General features: G+C 31.7%; 1 protein-coding gene across 3 annotated transcripts in view; it reads right to left on the bottom strand.

Annotated features, from left to right (window-relative positions):
* LOC126780372 (tyrosine-protein phosphatase corkscrew-like) overlaps positions 1 to 26,419 on the bottom strand; it is a 37,117-nt gene extending 10,698 nt beyond the window's left edge. For all 3 annotated transcript variants that reach the window (XM_050504822.1, XM_050504824.1, XM_050504823.1), the window contains exons 1-3: positions 26,146 to 26,419; positions 18,240 to 18,402; positions 2,720 to 2,884 (exon numbers count right to left, since the gene is read on the bottom strand). In XM_050504822.1, the coding sequence (XP_050360779.1) occupies positions 2,720 to 2,884; positions 18,240 to 18,402; positions 26,146 to 26,300 (483 nt within the window). In that variant the 5' untranslated portion in view covers positions 26,301 to 26,419. The remainder of the gene's footprint in view (positions 1 to 2,719; positions 2,885 to 18,239; positions 18,403 to 26,145) is intronic.
* Positions 26,420 to 27,935: the final 1,516 nt, after the last annotated feature.

The following is a 27,935-nucleotide window of genomic DNA, read 5'->3' as shown; positions in this document are numbered from 1 at the left end:
CTGGGGGACCCCAGCATTCACTACATATAGTTGTGAAGCGCAACCATCAACTAAAACACGAAGGCTACGCTTGTGTAGGAAGCTGGCAATCCAGGTGCATAGCTGAGCAGGCAGACCATATGCCGGCAGCTTGGAGAGAAGACTTCTGTGCCAGACCCTGTCGAAAGCCTTGGAGATATCGAGGCTGACAGCCAACGATTCTCCATGCTTGTCGATAGCTTCACCCCAGAGGTGTGTTACATACGCTAGAAGATCACCTGTGGACCGTTTTGGTCGAAACCCGTACTGACGATCATTAATTAAACAGTGATCTTCTAGGTAATGGATCAGTTGGTTGTTTAAAATCCGTTCCATCACCTTACAAAGTACTGAGGTGATAGCTATTGGCCGATAATTTGCCGGGTCAGACCGATCCCCTTTTTTGGGAACCGCTTGCACATTAGCTCTTCTCCAAGCCTCCGGCACACATCCCTAAGAGAGAGAAAGTTGGAACAGGCGCGTTAACATAGGAGACAGCTCCGCTGCGCACTTCTTCAGCACTATGGATGGTATTCCATCGGGACCGCTAGCTTTCCGTACATCAAGTGAATGCAGCTCCGCACGCACATCACGTTGCCTGATTTTAATGTCAGGCATCGTATGGCCACATGAAGGTATTGTAGGTGGCAGCGCACTACAATCATCGATGACGGAATTGTTGGCAAAGAGTTTAGCCAGGAGATCAGCTTGCTCTTGCGGACTGTGAGCTAGCGATCCGTCCGGATTTCTGTGCGGTGGCGGCGAAGGTTGGCAGAAATTGTTTTGCACAGACTTGGTCAGACGCCAGGTACGAGAGCCCCTAGGATGCGAAACAAGGTCATAACCAATCTGTACAATGCGCTGTGCATCCGCTCTCGTGTATGCCTTTCTACAGGACTTGGAATTTTTATTATAGTTTGCGTTCAGTGAGTCAATGTTAGATGCCCCGCTAATGCAGCCGTTGATCCACTTGCGATATGCCGCCTGCTTAGATGATACAGCATCGGCACATTCACGAGTGAACCAACGGTTACGCGTACTCCTACTGACGAGATCTGAGCTAGGAATGTAGTATTCCATTCCCAACATGATCTCGTCAGCAACAGCAGCGGCACCAGCTGTCGGTTCATTCCCACTGAAGCAACGTTCCTTCCAAGGGACCGACCCATAGTAATCGCGCATACCGTCCCAATCCGCCGACTTATAGTGCCAAACGCGACGTTTGCATACCGCTAGTGGCGGCAGCTTGGCCTGTGGCACTCTGATAGATATAAGGCTGTGATCCGAAGAGCCAAGAGGAGCCTGAACCACAACCTGATATTCCACCGGGTGAGAAGTCAGCAGAAGGTCCAGTAGAGAAGGTGCTTGCCCATCAATGTCTGGGATCCTGGTGGGCTGATCAACCAGTTGGGTCAAGTCATGTGTGAGAGCAAAAGCATGAGCAGTCCTTCCAGCATGGTCAGTTTTGAGGGATTTCAACCAGGATTCGTGGTGAGCATTAAAATCCCCCAAAAACACCAATTCCGCGTTAGGAAATTGCTCTTGCGCAGCATCTGCCACCCGACTAAGATGGTCAAATAATCGGCTTGTCTCCAAGTCACCATTGTGGGATCTGTAGAGGCACACGTAGACTCGGCTCTGACGAACCAGGTCCACACGTACCACCAACATGGAGAAGGAGGGGTCCTCCAAGCAGCGCAGTCGGTGACAGCAAACATCCGTCCTGACGAACAAGCATACTCCGGCTTTCGCTTTGAAGGATTCTTCAAGCGTGTAGCCGGGATAATTAAGGTAGCTGGTATCGGCAGGACGGAGTATTTGTGTCTCCGTGAGAAACAACATTGCTGGCCGTGCTGTCTCGAGATGGTGGTGGACAGCGTTGAGGTTAGTGTGGAGTCCTCGGATGTTAGAGAACTCGACCTAAAACAGCGAGGGTATGGTGGGGGTGTGCACCGCTGTACGACCGTTATTTCTGTTTTGTTGCGCCATTTGGGAAAAATAAAATGGAAAAGAGACGTGAAGCGAGCGATGTATTGCCACGATAGGGATGGGCAAAGTGTGGAGGCGTGTTTCCCCAAGTGATTGCCAAAAGGAAAAATACACTGACCCACCGGACGGAAGGGCCCCCGAACCCCCCCGGAAGTGGCCGCCGGGACCCCACCTACCGGTCACCAACCGGCACGACGGTCCACCCCGAGATTATGCGTGGCCTGGTGGGGCAGCCTCACGAGCTGGTTAGGCACGCTCGGGCCCCTGTACTATGCCACGGGCGGCCAGCGGAACAGCCGTTTCTTCGGGTCTCCCTGTCCGGCAGGTCAATACAGTTTCCCCCGGCATTGGTTCAACAGCCGTCTCCATTGGACCAACACCCATCGCGGCAATACTCGCTCGGGCTCTGGCTGTACGCTGGCTGACCTCGAAACGCGGCTGCAAGCCACTTCACGAGTTTTTCACCATGCGTACGGTGGTAACAAGCCAGGCGGATGTTTAACATCCTCCCACCATTAAATCTTAATGGCTATTTTTATTTTAGGAATGCAGAAGAGCAAAGCTTTCTCCTGACTATATGTGGTCACTCACACCTATGTATACTCTTTCCATAGTCATACTCTTGACATAGTGGCAGGCACTAGGTCAAACCGAAACATAGTTTACTACATCAAATATTGGTGCTACGCCAGCAGCAGTAACCTAGACATACCTTGACGCTATTCTGAACATGTGCACGTAGACTTATCCCGCCGACCGGCTGTAGCAGACGTAGTACGTCACCAGACGTCTCTATTATAGGATACGTCCGAAAGTGTTCTATCAACCCTACTAGGTCATCGAACTGCTCGCCACTGCCCACGTCGTATTTGTTGTTCTGATGAAAGATAAATACTCGTTGTAATTTACTTAGCTATATTTGAATATCGAAATTTTCCCCTTACCTTTTAGTTATAAAATAAAATATATAAAATTAAACATAAACTGATAGGTGCTAAATATAAAAGAAATAAAACTTAAAATAACTTTGAGATTCGTATAAAATAGGCGAAAACCGGATTCGATACTAATTATTTATATACTTTTTAATAAAAAAATATATTTTGTAGTATAAATAGCAAAATATTTATCGTCGTATTTATATTCTATGTAACATACAGTAATTACAATCAATTATTGTGAAACATTTTCACATAAAAGGAAAAACAGTTGTATTCCGTTTCATATACAGTTTTATAAGTAGCAATTGACTTGGAAAATAATTGCAGACATTGTTCAAATTAACTAATAATAATAATCCACTTCTGTTTGTATTTTACGTCACAGCAATCTCAAACTAATAAAATAATCTTGAAAGTAATATCGTAATCCTTAATGCTATTTTAAATAGTTGACCAAAAATGAGTGACCAATCATTTTTCCTAATAATGATAATGTCCTCCAGACCGATTTCACGGCGGCCAATCTCAAGAGAGATTATGCAACTGCGCAGGAGATATTATAGTGCACAAGTGTGTGCGCAAACGCATATGCACTCTCTGTTCCCTAACTCTCATAATGGGACGGCTATCCGAAACGGCCGAAAAGAGTTTAGGCGCAGGACCAAAGGCTTTAGGTGCTTTCCGAGGCATGGGAGTGTGTACATTTCCAACTTCCAGACTTTTGGGGTGCTACTGAGAATTTTCTGACAGAAAAACCCAATAACTTTTGATTGGCCCAACCTGGGAATTGAACCCAGGACCTTCAGGTCTACAGCCTAAAAGACCAACGAGGCAGTCAGGCAGGAGGGTTTTCCTAATATTTTAGTGCTTAATAGTCGTCAATTACTCCTTTATAATTCCTTTATAATTTAATTCTGAGCGATGAAGTCTAAAGCCGAGAATATTACAATTTAATTAAATCCATACTATAGAACTAGGTTATTAGTATGCCAGTCAAAGTCTTGTATAAAAAAATAATAAAAATGATTACAAATAGCATATCATAATTATATTATTCATTGCTGCACTCTTATGGCACATAACATAACATACTTCATTATTTATTAATTATCTGTACAATTTAAAGGACTCAAATTTTGATTTATGTCAAGTTAGAAATATCCTACTTTTTTTTTAACTTATGAAGTCGGGCCCGCGTACACACGTGGAACACACCAGCGCGGAGAGCGCCAGAACACTGACTAAAACCTTTGTCTTTTCACGGAGGCGTCATTAGATCGCTTGCGCATGCTACCGTGTACAGAAATGCTCGATAGCTTCCTAGCCATTGAAAATAAATCACATTTAAATAAATCAATATCTGCCTGTTGATGTCTACAATGCTAAGCATCAAATACAAACGACAATTAAATATTAAGGCAAATGCAATCCCTAACTGTCAACGCTTGGAAAGAACTTTCTTTTCAAGAGTCTTTTAACTGCTTGAAATAGATACAATAAGTACATCACAATACAAATATATTTCAATGAACCTACAGCAGCAATCCCTTCCAGCCATTTGGCTAAATCAGTAATATTTAATTACATTAAAGGCTAACGCTTGGCCTGCAGCTTCGCTGGCGTCATAAGCAATAACACAGTTAAACGAGAAAAAAGCCCTAAATATATTAATTATGTCATATTTTAGCTATGATAAAGCGTAAAGAAGTAAAAGATATTCACAAAACACACAATACGAGAGTATTTATGATATTAGTGAGATTGTTATTATTCTAGGAATTAAGACAATTTATACTGAATTATTGCAATTATATCTTTGCCATGATACGTGAACACACTACACATACACATTGGTTAGGCAGCAGTAAGTAATCAAAAAACTTACAACCCTTCTTATCTTATTAAACTATAAAGATAAAACTAAATAATTGAATGCAAACTTTATTTACCCTACAAATAAGGAATAAGTAAAGTAAAAATCTATAAAATACTAAATAAAAAAAATCTTCAGAAGTTAAGACTAATAGAAAAAAATTACAAAGAAGTTAATAATTGCAACCTAAAGCCACAAAGTATTGTACAAAATAGTAATAATGAAATAAAAAAATATCAAAATAATCAAGTAGCCATATAAACTTTAAAGGAGGCAGTTGTATGAAATCACAAACTGACACTTTAATTTTATTTATTTGTATAGAAGTAAGCGAACAATAACTTAAATAAAAAAAAGAAATAATATATATAATTATGTAAAATAGACTTCATAAATAAAAAATAACCCAATTGATACAAAGGTACATATGTATTTGAACTTTACTAGCAATGGCGTCCATGTAAAATCAATGTTTTCAGATCGCTGCGTTATTGGTCGGCTGTCATTTAGACTAATTATAAATATAATTAGTGCAACCGGGTCACGGTATATTATATTTTAAACTTATATTATTGATTGCTACTCGGTCAAATTATTTTAGAGTTTAATTAATATTATATATAGAAAAAACACCTTGCATCACAATCGATCCCGATTTCAAATTTATTATATTTCTATTTAACTATAAGAAACTTGTTCATATTACATTCGTGGTACTCATATGTATATAATATTTCCTCCTTTTTATTTTATTACAATACTACAATGATATATATATGTATATATTACATATTTATATATATTAATATTAAATATTTTTAAATCTAAATTTATAAAGTTTTTTATGATTAAAATATATATTCCAGATGTTGATATATTTAATGGGAAATATTTTGTTTGAGTAATAAATTGCTTTTAAGACTTCTGCTACACCTTACTGATATCGATCAATATCAGCAAAACATACATGCGACTACCCTACGGAAGAAAATATATTCCCACCGAAGATATTTATACAATTGGATATAAATCATAAATTGTGGGTATTTTAATGATCCTATCAAATTAAATGCAGAATACATTCTTACCTTAATAAGAAAGCGCTCTTTAATAATCTCAAATTCTTGTTTGCCTCGCTATCACTGTTGCACTATCAACGATTGGGAAAACAACACTTGCGCAGATGCAAAATGCATTTCCTACATTCACGTGCTAGGCTGACCTTTAGCTAACTTCACCGCCGATATGATATCCTGGTAATTTGGTGCGATATTCACTATTGCGTTTAATGCAAGCCGACAACACTAACAACTAACTTCACGTCGAATAAACTAGAATGAAGTTAGGTCACATACAGTGCACTAATGACCTATTTGTGCATCCAGGCTAGGCTTTCCGCGCATGCCCTGTTTTTGACTAACACGTCCTTACTTTCTTAATACCTAGTACAATAGAATGCACGATGTGGCAACGCTGCACGAACGAGATGGAATGATGAATGATGATGAAAAGACTTCCGACTATATCGCTCAATGACGTAAATAGATTTTTAGAGACACAATGCATATTAATATTGTTTACGGTAAAAAATGTATGTTTTAATATTACCACATATTATTTTTAAATATCAATATTTGATAAGAACCGTACTGCAATTATCAATACTAAATAATTTTTCTTGTCTTTTCGAATTTACCTGGAACTAAGCTGATATAAAAATACTTGTATAAAATTTGTTTCAAATCCTAACTGATTTGTGTATATGCATTGGCCATATTACAAACATAACATTACATCTATTATAAATACAACAAACACCAGATATCCCTTATCTAGGTACTGACAGGTTCTACTCATTAAACAGCAAACATTTTAGTAATTTAAAGCAGGGCGCACTAGAACAAAAAAATATTACTGTAATGTTTTCATAAAATTATTTTCACACTGGTTGAAGGCTGATTATGTTAAACACAATCATATAATGTAAGGTGATAAAATTTTCTTATTTGTGTGAAAAAAGAAGCTAGGTTTAAATCCAAAAAGTGTTGAAATAAGAGATACCGTTACTTTATTTTCCTATACTGAGCTTGGATAAATAAATGTAAATTGGGAGAAAAAATATTAAATCTAAAAAATGTGCGACGATGTCACATTAACTGTCGAAATAGGTCGTGGTCTTTGCCCAACTTGGTTTAAAAATAATAATTAATAAACATGAAAAAATTAACAATGTCACTAATGTTTTTTTTTATTCTGCACAAAAATACGACTTTTATTTGAACAATGGGTTGAGTACAAGCCATTGAAGTATTTCAAATATTGTTTCACACCAGCCCATAAAGTTAACGTATTGAAAATTTTAAGTGTAGACAGTCCTAAGATGGCGCTACATTTAGAAGGCAAGTAAAATGACAAATAAAAAAAAATCGAAAAAAAGAAAAACATTGGTCCCATTATTTTATATCTAGTTTCAATTTATGTAATAATATGTATGTCGAATTGTAAGGACGGCGTCACTTGTCTAAAATGCAATCAATGTGTCACTGAACGATCCTCCGCAGACTAGTTCAAAAATTGTAAAGGTTGGAAATAATTATTTCTTATGGTAAATATTATTTGAACAAAGATTTACAGTTTTGTTATTTAAAAAAAATCTGACAAGTCAACCACTGTTTAAGCAATAGAAACGCATGCGATGGGATCATTATTAATAACGCGTTTGGATAAGACTCTTGCTCAGTGTACGTTATTTTAACGTTGTGGAATTAAAAGAATCTTCAGGACATTAATTCCACAGGCGGCGGTCCGCGATTGTGAAACATTCTTAGTCCAGAGACTTGTCTGTTTTCTAAAGATTAGTTATGAAGAATCATCTATTGTTTTGTTCAGACTATAAGTCTATTATTGTGTGAATTTGTTTAATCCTATCGAACTGTTATTTCTGATTTCCATGATAACACTCAATGTCCCTCTTGACCGCCCTAGACGCGACATGTATATTGAAAAAATAAAACGTCAATTATTTAAAACAAAATGTATGTATGTAAGTATTTAAAATGGCCTGGAGGCGTTCGTTGCCTTCGAATGGCATATATATTATAAAAGAATTCTTGTATATGTTGTCGCACTTACCGTTTTTATCGGCTCCACATTAATATTATACGATCTAACTTACAAATTATATAAAGCAATGTCCAGAAATGTAACGATGTCATATCGTGTTACTGACTTAAATTTATAATAATCAATTAAAAAAAAAATTTGAAAAGTCGGCTAGACTTTTAAAAATAATAAGATCAACAATTCTGATGATATATTTATCTGTGAGTTCCGCTATATCTTAGGTCATTATGTATTGTTATGATGATTTTGTTACTTTCTTCTCAAAACAATGCTTTCTATCACCGTAGCATATTTTATAAAAAAATCTATAACACCATTTTACCTTAAAAATAAATAAATAAACACGTCTCCAAAAATTTCCTTAGAATCTACGCAATAAATATTTTAAAATATCATTTTGAATTATATTTTAGCAATAAATTTAAAAAAGAAAAATTAAAATCAATTCGAATATATTATTTATTTATTTTTCAAAAATTTAGAGAATTTAGTCAAATCAGTAAATTTATGATTATTATAATAATTTTTTCTATAAATATTTCTGAAAAAAAATAATAATAAAGAAATATTTGCCGCCAATGGGAATTGTCGCCTAAAACTACGTGCGGCTAATAAAGTGAAGTTGCAATGGGAATGCATTGAAGTACTGGGATAACATGATGCCTGGAGAGATTACGTTTTCAGAGGTTACAGTTTTCTTACTTACAACTAAAAATTAACCTATAAAATGATTGCATAGGTGAAAGACGAAGATTCTATCTTGTACTGTAAACATTTTTGGAATAACAATTAATATTAAAAATCATACGTATTTATTCTATAGCAGTTAGTTTATTAGTGTATAGCAGTCAGTTATATTTACAAAAGATTTTTACAAAAGAAATAAACTTTAAAATAAAATCTGTTTTTTATTCATTCATTTATTTTAATGGCTGGCTTTTAATAATAATATATATAAATAATTAAATTTCTTACAATTATTTAAAAACTAATCGTAAATTATACAATTAAACTTGCAAGAAAGAATTATGTTTTTTTTACAATGATCACTTTTATTCTTTCAGAGTTCATATGCATTTGACGGCCGAGAATAAAATGCATTTATTATAGATTGCATAGACCAGCAACTGGCATTTCGAGGGTGGTACTTTTACTAGAGTAACAGGAATCATACGAAACTCATAGTTGCACCATACAGTGGCAGTTACTGTTTGGGCAGTCCCTTTTGATCTGAAATCTAACAAAAAATAATCACACCAGCTAAATGGTACCTAAACATATATAAAGGTTTTGATATAAATATATAAATAAATCAATTAATATACAATGGTATCACTATATATATATATATTAATAAGTGAGTTTCTCATAACATAGCAGAAAGTATATAAATAAATATTGAACTACAAATGTTAATTACATTATAAGATATTTGAATTATTTAATTTAGATTCATATATATTCAACTAATTCCCTTATAAAATAATTCACATTAAGCACAAAGTATGTTTTTCGAAAATGCAACATATTTTTTTTCGTCTATTTATTATATTTTAAATAAGTAAATACTAGATTTTAATAGTATAACCAATATTAGTTTAAAGAAGATAATAAAAATCAGCGAAAAATTTTTAGTAACAAGAAATAAAATATTAATAATTTTAATTAAATGTGTTTACTCTATATACTTTTAAATTTGGCGCAGAGTTGAGAACAAACAAGGACGGAGATATTCAATTGAATAATGCACGTTTGAATTCATCAATCAGGCAATAAACATCAATCACCTTTAGATTCTATTATTCTATTACAGCAATGATGCACTTAAAAAATGCACTACAAATTGTTTGGTTTGGAAAAAGTCGTTTTCATTTTTGACATCTATAATTATTTTAAAAATAATAATATATGTAATTAATATTTTTACTTGCAAAATACAATCATCGTAAACACATTAAAGTAAACGTCACCTACGTAGTGTACACGATCAAAGCGAAATTAATTCACAATTAATTTTATAAAAAAAAAGATTTGGTTTTTTTTTATACCGTTCGGTGCATACTAGTTAGTGATTGCATCCAAGTGCATTCTAGTACCAGGAAATCAGAATACCCTCAGAGGTAACATGTCTCAGTGCATTATTGATAATATAAATTTAGCTATAATAAATGAAAAATAAAGCTCTCTTATAAATAAATAGGAATCTTCTCTTTAAAAATAAAACTTCATAGTAGTTTAAGTTTAGTTTAATATTTAAAAATAAAACTTCATATTTTACTAAAACATCATAATCCATAACTTAATGTTCCTATTTTATTATTTTTTTATTATAAAATTTTTATTAAAAAATAACGGAAAATTTTTAACGGAATTGCAAAGTGCAAACCTCGCTAGTAGAAATTGAGATTCAATGTTGCAACGAACTGCACTGTAAATACCAGGCGAACATATACCAAATAGAGTGTTTCGTATTCCTTATTAAATGCGAATTCCCGCTGAAAATATGTTTAGTTTACGTAAATGGAACCGCACATATTTATCATTCTATGTTAATAATATTGTTAAAATTCAGTGTTTTTTATTACTATAAATTTTACAGATGATAATATAATCTTGTGTTATTTAAATTTCACTTATTTTTACATAAAACTATAAATATTTTTAAAAAACTTGTGAAAGATCACTTTTTGTCTCAAATGCCTTATCACAAATAATTTCTTTTATTTCAGTATTTCTTGTATTATTCATTTGCTTTTCTTTTTTCTTTTTTGTTATGTTTGAGGACTTATCGTTTTATTCGTTGTTGTATGATATAGTATGTATTTATATCATATACTTATAATTTTGTACATACTGATAATATAATTTATATATGTGTATTTTATATTATATATATATATATATATAAATTGTTTTATATTATATATGTATGTATAATATGTATATTTACATTTAATAATTGGATTTGTTTTAATTAAATATTAATATTATTTTATTCATACCACCACCTACCCCATATCCTATCTGTAATTACTTACACTTGGTTGCATGGAAGAGATCGCTATGTAGCGATAAGGTCGCCATAATTGTACATTTATTTAGGCAATATACATGTTTTGTATTTTTCTCTTTGTTGTGTGATGTACAATAAAAATAAAGTATTAAAGTAAAGTAAAGTAAAACATTTTTTTTTCTACTATACTTAAATATTTATTTTATTAAGTATTTTTAAGCCTAAAGTGATCAAGTTAAAAAAATAATAATTGATGAGCAAAATAGAATTAATGTCGAACTAAAATAAGCCTTATCTTCTCTTATCATTGCATTTAATTCTTCTTGCAGGTGAAAAATGTGCGTCAATGGTTCGCTACCTACACATATGATTCAGAGTAAATCGATATTTTAGCTGTTTCATAAAGCATCTACTTATACAATTCAATATATTTCAATAAATTTACATTGCAATATAACTTGTAACAAGTATAAACAAAGAAACGTTTTCTGTAACCTCACTTAATTCACTTCTCGGGATTAAGCTTATTTTATAGATTATTATTATCTGAATTTTTATAACTCAATTTTATTTTTGCAAAGCAATAGAAGATGTGTCCAATAAAATTATATAGTAAATATTTTTTTTTACCAAAAGTTTATCTTCTAAACTTAAATAAAATCGTCATCCTAAAAAGAGATCAATCTGCATTTTATTATAAATCAATAGTAATGTGATATGTTAACCTGAATTTTATAAAACAATAACTTAACGACGTGTGACGACGTCGTCCGATTAGATCGATTTTGGACGTTTTTTGGAAGTCGTTGGAAGTGCTTTTTTTCATTATTAGGATTGTGTTATATTGGCTACTTAAATTTATTTTCAAAAGTCCAATGATGTATTTTAAGTTTTTTTTCAAATCGGGCCCGAGACATCTTTGAGTATTTTTCGCTGTTCCTCATAGTATCGGGCTTGGCCAAGCACGTGCACTTGAAAATTTAATCTGTATATTGATGATGATTGATGATGATACGTTACCATTAATATTGCTAAAGGAAGCAAACCTTCAGCAGGAAATATTCATTATCTCTATAAATGTGTATAAATTTTGTAATCAACATTTTCAACACCAAATATATAAACTAAACGTACGCATTAATTACATATTATAAATATAAAATAAACCTTCTAAATAAAAATAATATAAATTTGTAAGATTATCGGATGTGCGATTTTAAAATGAAAATATTGAATTTATTTTTCATATGGAAATTGTATGTTTTTTTAAGAAAAAAGTGGTAACATTTTTTAAAAGCCAGTTTTCACTGGAATCATTGAATCATCATCAATCAACAATCATCAACATAATATTTATAATTATAATTACTTTGTAACTTTATGTAACAAATCAATAATTAGCCACGGTAATAAGTAGGCATAATACGTAATAGGAGATTAAATTATATTAATCCGTATTGGTTAAAACAATTTTATCTCAAACACTTATCATTTGCTGCATAAATCGTTGCAACAATGTTAGATCAAGTACTAGGCTAACAGAATCGCATAGAGCTATCCGCCTGCAGACTAGGTTTAAGTGATAAATGGCAATGTGTAGCTAGGATTGCAACATTGTATGTAGATTTTTATAAATATATGAAAGCAAAATCAAAAAATTATAATTTAAATGCAATATTCCATACTATGTTTTGATAAATATTGTCATTACATTAAATAACTCTAATTCTTAACTATGTTTTGTAACATTAAATCTTATTTTTAATGAACATGAGAGCATTAAGAGTATATAATAAAGATCCTAAGGGTTATAACTTACTAAGGTAATAGCCTTCAACGACTGACTCACAGTTACAGCATTGAGTGTACAAATTTTTAGAAAATTCGTTTAATATAATATTTTTTTAAAGTAACTAACATAATTACTACGTTAACGAAAATTTACTAGCCATCATAAACAGTCCGGTAGTTTTAGGATATATCACGTCACACATTCAATAGGGCGGTCTGTTGAGGACATGTTGTAGTCCTGACAAAAAAAAAAGTATTTTTGTATTATACCGTGTTGGGTATCAAATGGGAGGAATTTTTCCGCACATTTCTGAAATATATTTAATAATAGCTCTTGCCGGCTGCTTGCATTGTATTAATTCAATAATTTCAAATATACTTACATTATAATATACTTCCTTGTGTGTGCGTAACTCGTAAACTATATTATGTAATTTGTTGCTGGATATTAATAAAGTAATAAGAAATATTAATTAATTTTATGTCTTTATTTCTTTAACTTCCATATTTATTTATTATTTTGTTTAATCATAACAGATAATTATCAAACATTATTTAGTATATAATATCCAATAACGATAACGCCATTTTTTTTTAAAAAGAAAAAACATAATTGTCCTGACAATTATTATGAAAAAAAGAAAATGAAATTATATTATTGGTCAATATTGTTTTATAGCTTATTAATATTTTTGTCGTTAAGGATGTGTCAGGTCTCACTTACTTAATAAGTAACTTCATATTTATTGAACATTGAATAAAATCTTAAAGACAAAATTCTTTTATTTTGTATTTGTTTTATACGTTTAGCATTATTTATATAATATAACTGTTTACCAATACAATCAATTCAATTATTATAATTTATTTATTAATATAAAAAACCATCGCTAAATTACAACAAAATTTACAAAAAATAATTACACCATTATATATGCATATGAGAAGAATTTTTGCACTGCCTATAAAAAATATATTAAAAGAAGTGTTGAAACGCATGCCATTCAATTGTAAAACATTAAATAACATTGTTTATTTCCTTTTAATAAGATAAATAATACGAAATAAAGTAATAAATCTCATTTTATATGATCTCTACGTATTAATTGTTTGTCAATTTAACTTTAAAATATTGTTATAATTATTTCCTTAAAGGCAGTAATCTGCATTTAAAACGGACATTCTTATGTCAATCGCATTTTTATTTAATAAGACCTATGTATGTAAAAACACGTGACAAGACTCAGATGGGAATATATATAACGTAATGTATTCTTAAAATACGGAATAATTATATTAATAATAGTATCACGAGATTGTTTACTACGTGACTTTACGAAGTCATTTTTATAGTTATTTTTTAATTGTGTGCGATGAAATTACTTAAATACTGAGTAAAACTCGTACTTGTGTTTAATGTTTTTTTTTAATTGTACTATATAACTTCAAATGTGATGTTATTTTTAAATAAAATATATCTTAGAAATAAATATCTCATGGGAAAGAACAAAGGTTATCATTTTTAAGTTGTCGAATAAACAACTGATAAAATGTTTTAATTACGTTCATCGAAGCAGGTTTTATAAAGTATATAAAAATTTTATTTTATTTAAACATGAATTATGTATAAAATTAATCTTGTAAGGGTCTGTAATACGTAATGTTCGACAATTTTTATATATTGTTAATTTTAACAAGGCTTGAAATAGATCCAAAGCAATAAAATAATATGCCATTCGGTTATAATAATAACAAATTTACCTGATAATTGATAAATATACGCGTTTTGTCAATTATTACTGAATTGAATATTTAATTTTTACATGCGTGCATAGTTATATTAGAAAATAAGTTAAAAAAATGTTGCCGTCACGTGACGCCCAAAAGATGTGAAACATCAAAATGGTTTGCTGATTATAGAAATAATGTATAATTAAATAAAATCAATAAATTAAAACAGAGATTTTCATAACTATAATAATAATAATAATGTCCTCCGAATCGATTTCGGCCACGTCGGCCAATTTCAAGAGAGATTAGCAAACTGGGCAGGGCATATTATAAGCGCACAAGTGTGTGCGCAAACACCACTTTATTCCGTAACTGTCATAATCCGATGGGACGGCAATCGGGCACAACCGGAAAGAGTTCAGGCGTAGGACCAACAGATAAAAGCTGTTCCAAGGCACTGAGCGTACACACTTCCAACTTCTATCTCCGGACAAACCCGGCGCCTTGCATCTAGCCACAAGACCAACGAGGCAGTCATCGAGGTATACAGTATACACGCCTCGCAAAGACAATGAAGTAGAGAATAGGTACAGAGAACTGGCATGACGACATAAGAGAACGTCATGCCGTTTGCAGACTCGCCAAAAGATGTTTCACTTAAAAATATAGGGCAAGAAAACTATATTCGAAAATCAAATTATCTAAACTATTCGCTGCGTTAAAGAAATAAATAGTTACTATCAAAAACGTAGTTCAATGCCTAAACAAGGTTGATGTCCAGCAGCCGCTTATAAATAATAATGTCAATAAGAAATAAACAACCTCAAACCATTTTAGCGCTTCAATATGTGCAAAAAATGTGTATGCTGAAATAAGTCCGTCAAAATGAAACGTAGGTTTTCTTAAGCAAACCGAACAGAAAATACCGTGAAATGAAGAATAGTACATCTGGTATTATATTTTCATTTTAACTAGTACAATTATTTCATCTCCATCAACTTTACTTTGCTGGTGGTTGAGCTTTGTGCAAGCTCGTCTATGTAGGTACCCACTCATCAGATATTCTACCGCAAAACAGCAGTACTTGGTATTGTTGTGTTCCGGTTTGAAGGGTGAGTGAGCCAGTGTAATTACAGGCACAAGGGACATAACATCTTAGCTCCCAAGATTGGTGGCGCATTGGTGATGTAAGCGATGGTTAACATTTCTTACAATGGCAATATCTAAGGACGTTGGTGACCACTTACCATCAGGTGGCCCATATGCTCGTCCTATTCTATAATAAAAAAATTCGTACGGGGATAAAATAGTTCTATGCTTGAAGTAATTATATATGTTAGAATTTATTTTTATTTAACACACAACACGATATGAAAGAAGTGATTCTATTGGATATATTTATTTTAATTAACAGAATAAAACAACATTTAGCATATTATTCCAAACACAAGAGGAGTAAAAACAAATAAAAAACTTTGAAATCGAATTGACGCGATATCATTGGTCGAGATCTTGAATAATTTATGATATCCACCATGGATTCGCGATAAATGGCGATTTCAATGTCTGCGAAGTTATAATCGGAACTTTGGAAGTTAAAATAGTCATAATAGGAATAGTGTTGTATTCTAAATAAAGGCAAATTCATCAAGAACTGTTTTAGTGTAATAAGACCGATTAGAAATCGCCTGCAATATGTAATTCTAAGGTTTGTTTATCTTTACTCCTTCTTTGATTAGCATAGCGTAAACCTAAACTAAAGTTTAGCTCGTATGTCTGTTTATCCGATAACTTTTCAGACAAATAAGATGGATTTTGATGCAGCGTACTGTGTTCTAGGTTTTGTTATGAAATTATTAAGACTCAATTCAAAAAAATATATAAATAAGTTGTAGGTCTTATAGCGTCATATTGATGAGTCTCCAGCAATATTTATCTCTTTTCTAGATAAATTACAGTAACTCGTTTAATATTTAAAATTACAATAATAAACGATAATGTTAGTCTCTTTCGCCACGTAATATTTAATCAAATAAAGTGTTATATAAAGACGATTACAATACAAGCGAATAGATCCCTTGGGTCGATCGTGGTTTTAGTAATAATATTTGTTTATAACTCACTATTTCAACGCCGAGAGGGCCCTGTGGTTAGAACGCGTGAATCTTAACCGATGATCGTGGGTTCAAGCCCGGGCAAGCACCACTGAATTTTCATGTGCTTAATTTATGTTTATAATTCATCCCGTGCTTGACGGTGAAGGAAAACATGGCGAGGAAACCTGCATGTGTCTAATTTATATAAATAATAAATCAATAAGAAATAATTGCTATTTTCTCCCGTACGCATACAGTTAATATGAAATAAAATGTATTATAAGACTTACATGGTTGTAATGATTTAAATAAGCGCCTTACGATCCAAATCCAAATCACGAATCAGTTAACCATACATATGATATTGCTATCAAGTAACAAGCCGAGGCCAAAGTCTTTTAAATTGGAAATAATTCTTATTATTTTTATCTTGGTTCTAGGTATTTTAATACCTATATAGTTACTTCAACGTGCGAATAATAAGAAGCTAATTTGTAGACTTTAGTTGTGGTAGAGTCCGCAGACTTAACCTATTTAGAGTATTTTCGGTTTCTAAATTTTATTTTTACTTGTAGGTGGTAGGGCTTTTATGCAAGCCTGTCTAGGTAGGTACCACCCACACATCAGATATTCTACAACAGTAGTGTTCAATATTGTTGTGAAATGAAAGTGAAGTTAAAGGGTGAGTGAGCCAGTGCTACTACAAGATCATTACTCGCATTAGTTATGTACGAAATGGTTATATTTCTTACATCGCCAATGATGGTGGGCCTTGATGACCACTTACCATCAGGTGGCCGATTTGGACAGATAGGCGTTCTTTCACTGCCGCGAATGAAATGAACTGTATCACTCAAAGTAAATCAAAATTTAGTAATACTTTCCCAGATTAAAGTACGAGTACATTCAGCGTAAGTGGGGTTTTAAAAAATCAATTTTTTTACTGGTTTTAAATTATCCTCATCTAGTCATTTCCAGCAGAGATAAAACGTTGCGTATAATACAATACATAACATTAGTTACGCCACCACGCGTAGGAAGCTAAGCCTCGAAGCTGTTTCGAGCAAAAAATATATTGTCCAATGGGTCGCTTCTAAATAAGACCTTACGTTTTTGTACCTTGCCATTATACAAATTCATACAATTACGACCTGCCATACATAGAAAGCTGTTTAAAATAAAATCAGTATAAAAACTTACAAAAATAATTAGCAATCCATTCGAACCTCGTTAAATCTTAGAACTTTTTTATCGTTGTCTATTGGTTTTCATTTGTTTAGGTTTTTTAATACACTGTAATATTTAATCAATATATAAAAGAGTAAATACTGTAATCATTTTGTACTTAATAAATACATTTATTTTTGTTCTACTTTACAGATGACTTTCAAATGTTCTTAAACAAATTATTCAGTTTAAAAGAAATAAGTATATGCATATTAATTGATAATATTAAATTTTACACCCTTGTTTGTAAATTACTAAAAATAAAAAAAATTAAACATAATTGAAACAAAACAAGAAACTGAATAACAAATTTTAACTAACAAATGGTATGGCACATATCTATATCCGGATAGCCGTCAACCTAAAATCCACATCGGGCCCTCATGATTATAATAATTAATGAATACTTATATTTATATATTATAAACTAAACTCACCTGCTTTCTGATCATAACATGGCTGACTCGACCGCGCACACGTACCGAGAGCACGTACTCGCCGGGGTGCGTTTGCGACTCGCGCACTAAGAATGACCCGTTCCTTCCTTTGTCCATCATCAAATGCTCCGCTTCTTTTGCAGAAATGCCTCCATGGTACCATCTGAAAGTCATTTGTCACTGAATAAAGTGTGTTTTGATAAAGTGTTTCCTGTGAATAATTGGAAGTGAACCTCTGTGGTTGCCACTTTTATAATAACTTTAACAACGTGCAATGACAACAGGTACGCATTACTTCCAATCATTCTGACGAGTAGGAAGTGGCCTAGCATTATATACTCGTATATTAGTGTTCTCTCAATCGTTCCATAAAAAAATACTACACGCGACTATGGTGTTTGCATCGTCTAATTCATGAAAAGACTCAAAAATTGTAAATTATTGTAATCAAATTTGTGTTGTAACATATTTGTGCAATGAAAATACTAGTTACTTTTTTTCTAATATCGCGACACATTTTGCTGAAAGTTTGTGTAGAATTTGCAAATATTGTTTAGCTCTGCTGTTTTAATAATAGATAGTAATGTCCTCCAAACTGATTTCGGCCATGGCTGCCAATCTCAAGAGAGATTAGCTCTCGACTGCGCAGGAAATATTAGAGCGCACCTTTGTGCACTTCCTATTCCCTAGCTCTCTTAATCCGATGGGATGGCAATCCGACACGACCGTAAAGAGTTCAGGCGCAGGACCATCGGCTTTACGTGAAAATTATTATTTTTTTATTTTTTATATAAGCAACCGCCAATCAGATCGTTTGGTTGGTACGCCTGTACAGTGCTAAGGATTAAACATCGTACATCCCAGTGTATCTTTATCTCGTAAAATTTATCGTGCTAGTTAGGCAATATCTATGTATATGACGTGCTTAAAATTAATAATATGTTTTTATTGTGAAACTTATGAATATGAACTTTGTGAAAATTAAATTTAACTTAAGGTGTCATTTTTTCTCAGTCTTTCTAACAGTAAAAATTATTACAGACACTTGAGTTATCTCAAGAAGGTTATATGCTATCACGGATTTTTTTTAGGAACAATTGTTTATATGATATATGTCCAACTGATTTTTTTTTAAATAGGTCCCTGAATTATTTTACTCATATACTCAAACTCACACAATTCGCGTTCTATATGTCAGGCCCTGGTAACAGATGTGATACACAAAACCTTTGATTAGGCATGTATGATGTTCATCTATTATGATATGCATTTGATTAACTTTCTATGTGACTTAATTCCTAAACTAAACTTTATTAGGCGATTTTAATAATAAAATAAGTTCGGTACAATTCAGTTTCTTTGTAAGAAAAAATCCACTCGTCGTATAAGACTGTAAAATTATGGGACGCGTTATTTCTTGTGTGTATATTGCTTTATATTTACTATATAAACACTTATTACAATAATATAAACGTTTGTGAAATACGATATATTTGACGATTGTAAATTTATTTCAACTCGTTTATTTTTGAACGATGTCGTGAATATTATAAGAAAAAATCCTCAACTAAGGGTAGTGGCTTTTTTCTTGTTTTTATGAGCCAAAAACCTAAGGCGTAAACTGAAGAACCCACCAAACGTTTATTACAAACGGATCAATGGTTTAAACAACGAAACATTCATTTTTATTTATAAATATATATAAGAAGGATCTACATCTAAAGTAATAATTTTCAAATAAATAGTAGTAGTTATCATTTATAGACAGAGCACTATCGATTCTCCTAGAAATGTACTATAATTTTAACGAATATCGCCATTACAGTCATGTTTTTACTATCACACTTAAAATATTGTAAATTACTTTAATGTACGTATTTTCTCATCATTAATAAGTACGTTATACATGGGAAAATATTAGAAGTCTTTTGGTAATACCTGTCAACTAACATTCTTTGCAGAGAATAATCGTTAATTGACAACATAATAAGGAATAACGTTGCTACTTCCGCGGAAAATAATATTGATTGCAAATCACCGCAATATTTCCTATAGCGTTGTGCAATTTCACTATTACGTATCATTAGGGCCCATCGCAGCGCTGATGCACGGTTTTTCCAAACACTAATGACGGGGTAGAGCCGAGAAGTTGGTCGAATATTTTTATAATGACATTAATTGATTCAACGAAAAGACAACTAAAAGAAACTTGGTAATTTTATTTTCATAAAACGACAGACGCGGAAAATAAATATATCAAAATTATGCTAAGATATTTCGATGCGCTTAAATATTTTCTTTTAATATGATATCCTATTATACGGTTTCAATGTTAGCTAGTACCATGGAACGTAATGAAATAATTAATTCTTGTTATTGTCTGTGGGAACGCTGATCAATTCTTTATGATTACTTTGATATAATTTTCACAGTGATAAATGCTGTCTCTTAGCTCTTTGCTTACATATTAAAAACTTATTTAACATTAATATCCCAGTTGTTAACGTATATAAGTTCTATTTTTAAATACATCGTAAATATTTTTATAGGAATTATTTAAATTTGACATTAAATATTCGTAAATAAAAACAGTTAAAGAAAGCAATCGCGTGATAATTTCGCGCATGTATTCCAAGTTCCGACAACATATTATGTACATGCAAAATGATACAAACCGGTCCCACTCCTCACACGCAGGTGATTGACACCAAACCGCTCAAAGCATTCGATATTCATCTTTATATTATATTATGTAAAGATCATTTTATCCGGCAGAATAGAAGACAACAAAATCATATATCCAAATTTTCACCTTTGCCTCTGTTTACACAACTTGGCATATATTTAGGCACAACTCAAGCGCAATTTTCATCTTAAATTAGTTTATATATATTATATTTGTTTTCGCCTAGCTGGACGAGCAAATAGGCCATGTGATGGTAAGTGGTCACCATCACCCATAGACATTGGCGCTGTCAGAAGCTTTAACTATACATTGCTAAGGCGCCACCTTGGCAGCTAAGATGAAATGTCCCTTGCGCCTTAAGTTACACTGGCTCACTCACCTTTGACAACAATACTTAATTTTGCAATTTGGTGGTAAAATAACTATCGATTGGGTCGCGCCTACCCATACCTTCACAAAGCCCTCCTAACAAGTAAATGTATTTTAATATTTTATAATTTACAAATATAATATAATTTAAGATTTACGGATGTTTATCTAAATTTTATTTCTAAGTAAGAATACTCATTGCGTTATTATGTAGGAATAAAAGTAAAAACAAGACAATAAATAGGTGATTAAGAGCCCGTTTATGTAAATTATTAGTTTATTTACAGCATGTTTACATCAATCCTGACTATAAACAATGCCTCGTTAATAGTATAAAATTCAGGTATGTACGAACATACATTCACATATACTAAAATATTAATATAATAATCTAAAGAAAGATTAAAGTGTCTATATACTTTGTTTTCAGGTATATAAACATTAGTCACAATACATACTGACTAACTGGAGTTTCCTTAATACAAACTAATATTATAAATTTTAAGGTGAGATTGTTTGTTTGTTATACTTTTACGCCTTGATTACTCAACTGATGATTATGAAATTCGTTTACACGTTGTCAGAGGTTCAGAAAAGGACGTAGGGACCACATGCCCTCTCCCTCAAATGCGGGTTGTAATTTGTTTCAATTTTGAACATTGAAAATAGTTCAACTATAATTATTATGTATGCTATATACAGACTAGCTTTTTTGGTGGAACGCTGGAAAAACGCATTACGCCTTTCCCCCACGGGAACAGTGGGGGGTATGTGGGGCTCGCCGATGTCCGAGGCGCCGAGTGCGCCTCGAACATCGAAAGACCCACTAAAAAACCAGCGGTACCCTTTCCGTCACAACAAGGAGTGCCACGGAATCGCTTGCTTCTTCTTATATCTTCTTCGGCGGAATATAAAATAACATTTGTTTCGGGTTCGAATTGCAAAATGTTAGTGTCAGCAATATTTATCAACATGAAGCGTTTAAAATTAATAGGTTTTTTTTTAAGGATTTACACTTTGTGACAATTAAGCTAAATTACAGGTATCATCATTTTTTCTTATCTTTTAACAAAATTATTACACATCTTCCTAATTTTGACTTTTGGTAAAAATTGACGCAAAATGACACGTAGACACTTACTATATATATATATATATATATATATACATATATATATATGTATATGTATATATATACATATACATATATGTATATATATACATATATGTATATATATATACATATATATATATATATATATATATATATATATATATATATATATATATATATATACAACAAATATTAAACAATTAGAGCAAGTTTCAAATTTGCATGTTTGTTCTTAAGGCTTAGAAAAATATTTTTTAACACCTAATATAATAATTTTATCTTTTGTTGAAATTAGACTTAAATTTAAAAAGAATTTTTTTTTTAGAAATATTCATTAAAAAACAATTCATCCATACATTATTTTCGTGTAACTTGAACTATTCATACAGCGCACACCGTGGAAGCTTTTGAAAAGTACATTATTCCAGGTTGAAATAGGCTTTACTTTAAACATAAATTAAACCTTATTTTCTTAAATGCTGAAAAAAAAAATTCAAACAGGCGCTGTAATTCCCGAGTTTCCCTTCCGCGTTATATTCACAATATTCGCGATCTCTCTATTTAATATTACTATAGATATAAATAATATGTATCGAGTACCTTTAAATAAATAAAAGAAGAAACCTAAACTCAACTTAAGTGCCTACTAGAATAAAAACAAATTAATACATATATTTTTCGGTTGTACGTTATTTAGAAACGGAGATATCTTCTAAATTATTAATTAAAATGGTAAATTGTAAAATACGCTTACGGTTTTCACTAATAGAAAGAGCCTTAAACGACCATATATATTATTTTTATATACATATATAAATTATATGTATACATACAATCCGTTGCGTGGTTAAAAAGGCGTTAGTGGTGATAAAAGAACGAGGAAGCGACTTTGTTTTATACTATTTATTATTATAGAAAAGACTTCGTGCTAGTGTAACTTTATTGCTATATTTTTTTATATTTCTCACAACTATTTGAACTTTAACTACAATCGCCTATATCTGCCGTAGTATATATATTATATAATCTGCCGTAGATGCAGCTCAGATTATTATCATCCGATTTCAGAGAGTAGCGTACACAGGAACTGGACTTTAATCAGTAAAGATATAAACGTCACCGAGAGTAATAAACTTTACGATTTTTAAACAATACTAGCTCATTGATTACTAGCAATATATATTACCCGCATTCTGTGTTTTTTAAATCAAATTACCTCTACTTCTACCAATGTATAGCGTTTTATTTTTACCAAAAAATACACTTAGGTACACATTAAACTGTACTGTACATGTTAATAATATTAAATGGACAGTATATCTTATACTTTTATTACTGTGTAGCTTCGGATTCGAACTTGACACTTCTAGGTATTCTAAAAGCTTGATGACTAATTCGTATATTGGGTGTTTCCCATAAACACGTATGTATAATTGTCGTGTGCCTTTATTTATTTTAAAGTAATTTCGTTTTTTTAGTCTTCAGTAATTATAAAGTATTATGCGTCAATTATTTATTATAATCGAAGATATTTCATCGTGACACACACTGTAAATAAGTAGTTAGCATATTTTTTTATCTACGGTACAATTAATTTTATTTTACCAAGAATCGTTTCAACCAAAGTGACAATAATAAGCGATACATAACCGAAAATTAAATCTGTTAAGTGTTTTAATCATATTTTTATTAAAAAAGATGTTAATTTGTTTTAATAAAAAAATGACAGAGCAAATTAGTATGCCCACGCGTTTCAATTATTAGAGATTATATTCGTACTTTTTTCCTTAAATTAAATATGTAATTTAAAAAGAAACTTATCGAGGCATTCATTTTGCTATCGTTCTTTGTTATTTTAAAGTAAAAGTAATACTTTCTTTTCAAGACATGCGAAACAATAGTTCCATTCAAAAACATTATAGAAACTGCGAAATCGAACTAAAAGGATCTCAAACGAGATATGTCGAAATTTAGACTTACCAAATGGGAAGCTAATCAGTACTTATTTATTTGCATACGATGATCAAATTTGTCTTGTATTTAAGGTTACTTTAAGGAGTAATCGGAAGTGTTAGCAAATCCGTCAGAGTTACGAGAGGCAAAGATGAATGAATGCAGGTGCTCGAACGGCCTCCGGACCGCCTCCGCGACCTCCGCTGTTTCGTCACGATCAACATTGCCAACTGACCACATTAGGAAGTAGATGTATCAATTTATTTTGTCATACTATTTCGTCAGATACTAACATAGTTCGAATCCAGTAATATAACTTTATAAGATATATTTACATCTTGTATTACTCATACAGTATTTATATTCAAAGTGAACTCGTGAGATTTATTTTAAATAGCTGTCGCGTTTCTACATTGATTTCATTTTACAAACTATAGATTAGATAGCCATTGAATATAACTAAATAGGCATATAATTTTATTTAAATATAATTATATTTTATTACATGTAATTTGTAATTATAAATATTACGCTGACACACAATATATTATACTTGAATTATATATTTAATAAGTATGCATGATATATTAAGATGTAATAAGATTGTGCGCATTACTATATTATAATAAATTTTAAGCACGTCAATCGATCTGTCCTTATATATATTAAATGGATTCTTCATAGTAATTGCTGTGGTTATTTAAATTGTAGAATTTATTATCAAAGTCGAGAATTATTTTAAAACAGAGTGAACGTCATTTAGCATTCATCGCATAGCACACTATTGATGTACGTAAATCAGATAAATGTATGTTTTAGAAATAATTCTTCTATCATCGAATAATTCTGTATCAGTAGTATTCTGATACGAATGATCGTGTATTTTCACGAGATGTAATATACGACATTGATAGTTCTAACAATTAAAAGATACGACGCATGATAAAAGTCGATTATCAATATTTCCCGAGTGTAGAGACTTTTTATTAAAAAGCACTGTTGAATAGGTGCTATCAATATTTCAGATATTTTAATGACGTAGATATTAATTATGTGAACTATCTCATTTTATCATATATATAGCTTTTATCAAATTAAAAAAAAGTCATATATTTAAGTATTGGTTTGACTGATCTTGTACTGAATCTGTGGTCTTGTTCCGAGCGATAATTTTAGATAAAAGTATTGTTATACATCTATAAATTCTTGTAGTCCTGTAAACAGGACAGTCAGTTGTCAGTCAGTTGTCAGATACTTATATATATATATATATATATATATATATATATATATATATATATATATATATATATATATATATATATATATAAGTATGTGACTTTAGGTCAAAGTTATATCTTTTATATCTGATTTTGTGTGTTACTAATAATACAATCATATCATTAAATTAATCAAAACGGTTAAGGAAACAAGTATGGCGGAGAAAACAACTATCTTTTTTGCTTATCATCTTATAGATATATATTATAAAATAATTAAAATATTTTTAATAACCAAAAGTTGATATAGAAAAACTTATAATCAACCGTACTAATAATAATACACTTATATGTTTGGTACAAAAAAAACACGCATATAGATACACGCATATAGATACTTACAAAAGACATTATAAATTATTTTTATTTCGCAGTGAAAAAAAATATATTTTTCTAGCATCCGGTACAAAAATAACGTAGACTAAAATACGCGCCTTTAAGCTAAATAATGCAATAAAATAATTAATACAAACATAGCGCAGCAGCATTATTTACAAGACTCACTTTTTAAGCATGAAAGCCTTGCTGAGTTCTTTGAGGACGGTGGAGACGATAGCACCAGCGGCAGGCACAGCTAGGACCGAAGCATCCATGCAGGCCGACAGCGCGGCGGGAGCCAGCACCCCCAGCCGACTCAGCCTCGGGCTATCCTTCGACATCACTCAAGCTCACGACAATTCACAAGTTTCTAGTTGTTTATGAAACGCACGACCGTAACCGCAAAGCGATCTGCTTCGCGCACTGATCCAAACTCGAATGAGCACTTGTCGCGGAGCGCTAATTCACTAAGCAGCTCCGACTCCTGAAAGCTTGATACATCAGCGCTTTGTCGTTTCTACGTTTATGTCATTTATGGTAATCATTATTTATCGTATTCAGATAAAGTGATTTATTATTCATATTTAGTATTGCATTTAGTTATAAATATAGATTTGCTTTATATATTTAATTAAATTTTGATATTACTTTTAAAATGATAATACGCCCGGGTTCGGAATATATTCAATGCAATTACGTAGCTTAAAAACATGTAACGAACTTAAAATACGTTATGAACAATAATAAGGACACATTAAAATATATCAACTTAATTAAAAATCATTCAAATGCTCAAAGACGAAACACATTATATTATTATAATAAGGTCCTCTATTTAATTATGTTACAAACGGATGCGACTATTATTTATATTATTCATTATCGATATATACGCACTTGCCTAATCCAGTCTACTACTAGTAGTAGTAGTAGTAGTAGTATAATATTAGTAAATATACACATATATAAATATTTAGTAAACTCGATTTATAAAATCGACGTCTCCATAATTACACTTACCTACTTATTCCATTGTCATTAGTCAGCTACAAATTATTACCTGTTTGAACGCGTAATGCGTCATTTACATTCTCTTTGGAAAATGATGCTAAATGTTACTATTATAAAATTTAAGTATTCAAATAATATTATTAAATAGTCAGATTATCATATACTATATAGGGGATTGCTCAAAATGTATCGATTCCCATAATCATGGATGGATGGATGGACTCAATCTGCTTATGAGTGGACGATATTAATCGAGTATTCCTCGATAAATAAAATAAAACCGCTGGACTTAGGCCTCCTCTTTGTTTGAAAGTAAAGTTAGGAGCTTATTAAACCTATAAATTACTGCTCCAATGTGGATTGCTATATATGTGACAGATTATCATCTGACTCATGCAGGTTAACTCACAATATTTCCTTCACCGCCGAGCACCAGATAGGCATCCGTTAAGCACATAAAAATTCAGTTGTACTTGCCGGGGTTTGAACCCACATTCACATTCATCAATCAACGGTTGAAATTGAGATGTTCTAACAACTGTAAAAAACATTAAATGTCAATAAGTTTAAAATTAACAACCGCTGTAGCGGGCTTCCTATTCATTAATTAAATGGAAGGTATTTCAATTCCTTTTCGGAAAAATGTATTGCCTTAAAAGTTTTACGATGACGAAAGCCTGTGCGTCCTGTCTGGGACTTTATAAACCAAGTTAATGTTTTTTTTTAGTTCTATAATTAAAAATATTATAAATTTTGTATAAATAGTAAAAATTTTATGCTTATAAAACGTAAGCATTTTTTTTCTATAATAATAATAATATAAACATAATAATATAAGCAATTCTTTATACAAACATGCAGTCGCGCTAAAAAAACAACCCAATAGAAAAAATGCTCGTCTGTGGAGATCTGTATCAATATTAATATATTTAAAAAAATATACCAGCACCGTCAACGCGATGTCA

This window comes from Nymphalis io, chromosome Z (assembly GCF_905147045.1).
Source record: "Nymphalis io chromosome Z, ilAglIoxx1.1, whole genome shotgun sequence".
In the NCBI taxonomy this organism is placed as follows: domain Eukaryota; kingdom Metazoa; phylum Arthropoda; class Insecta; order Lepidoptera; family Nymphalidae; genus Nymphalis; species Nymphalis io.
This window is presented reverse-complemented; position numbering and strand designations above follow the sequence as displayed.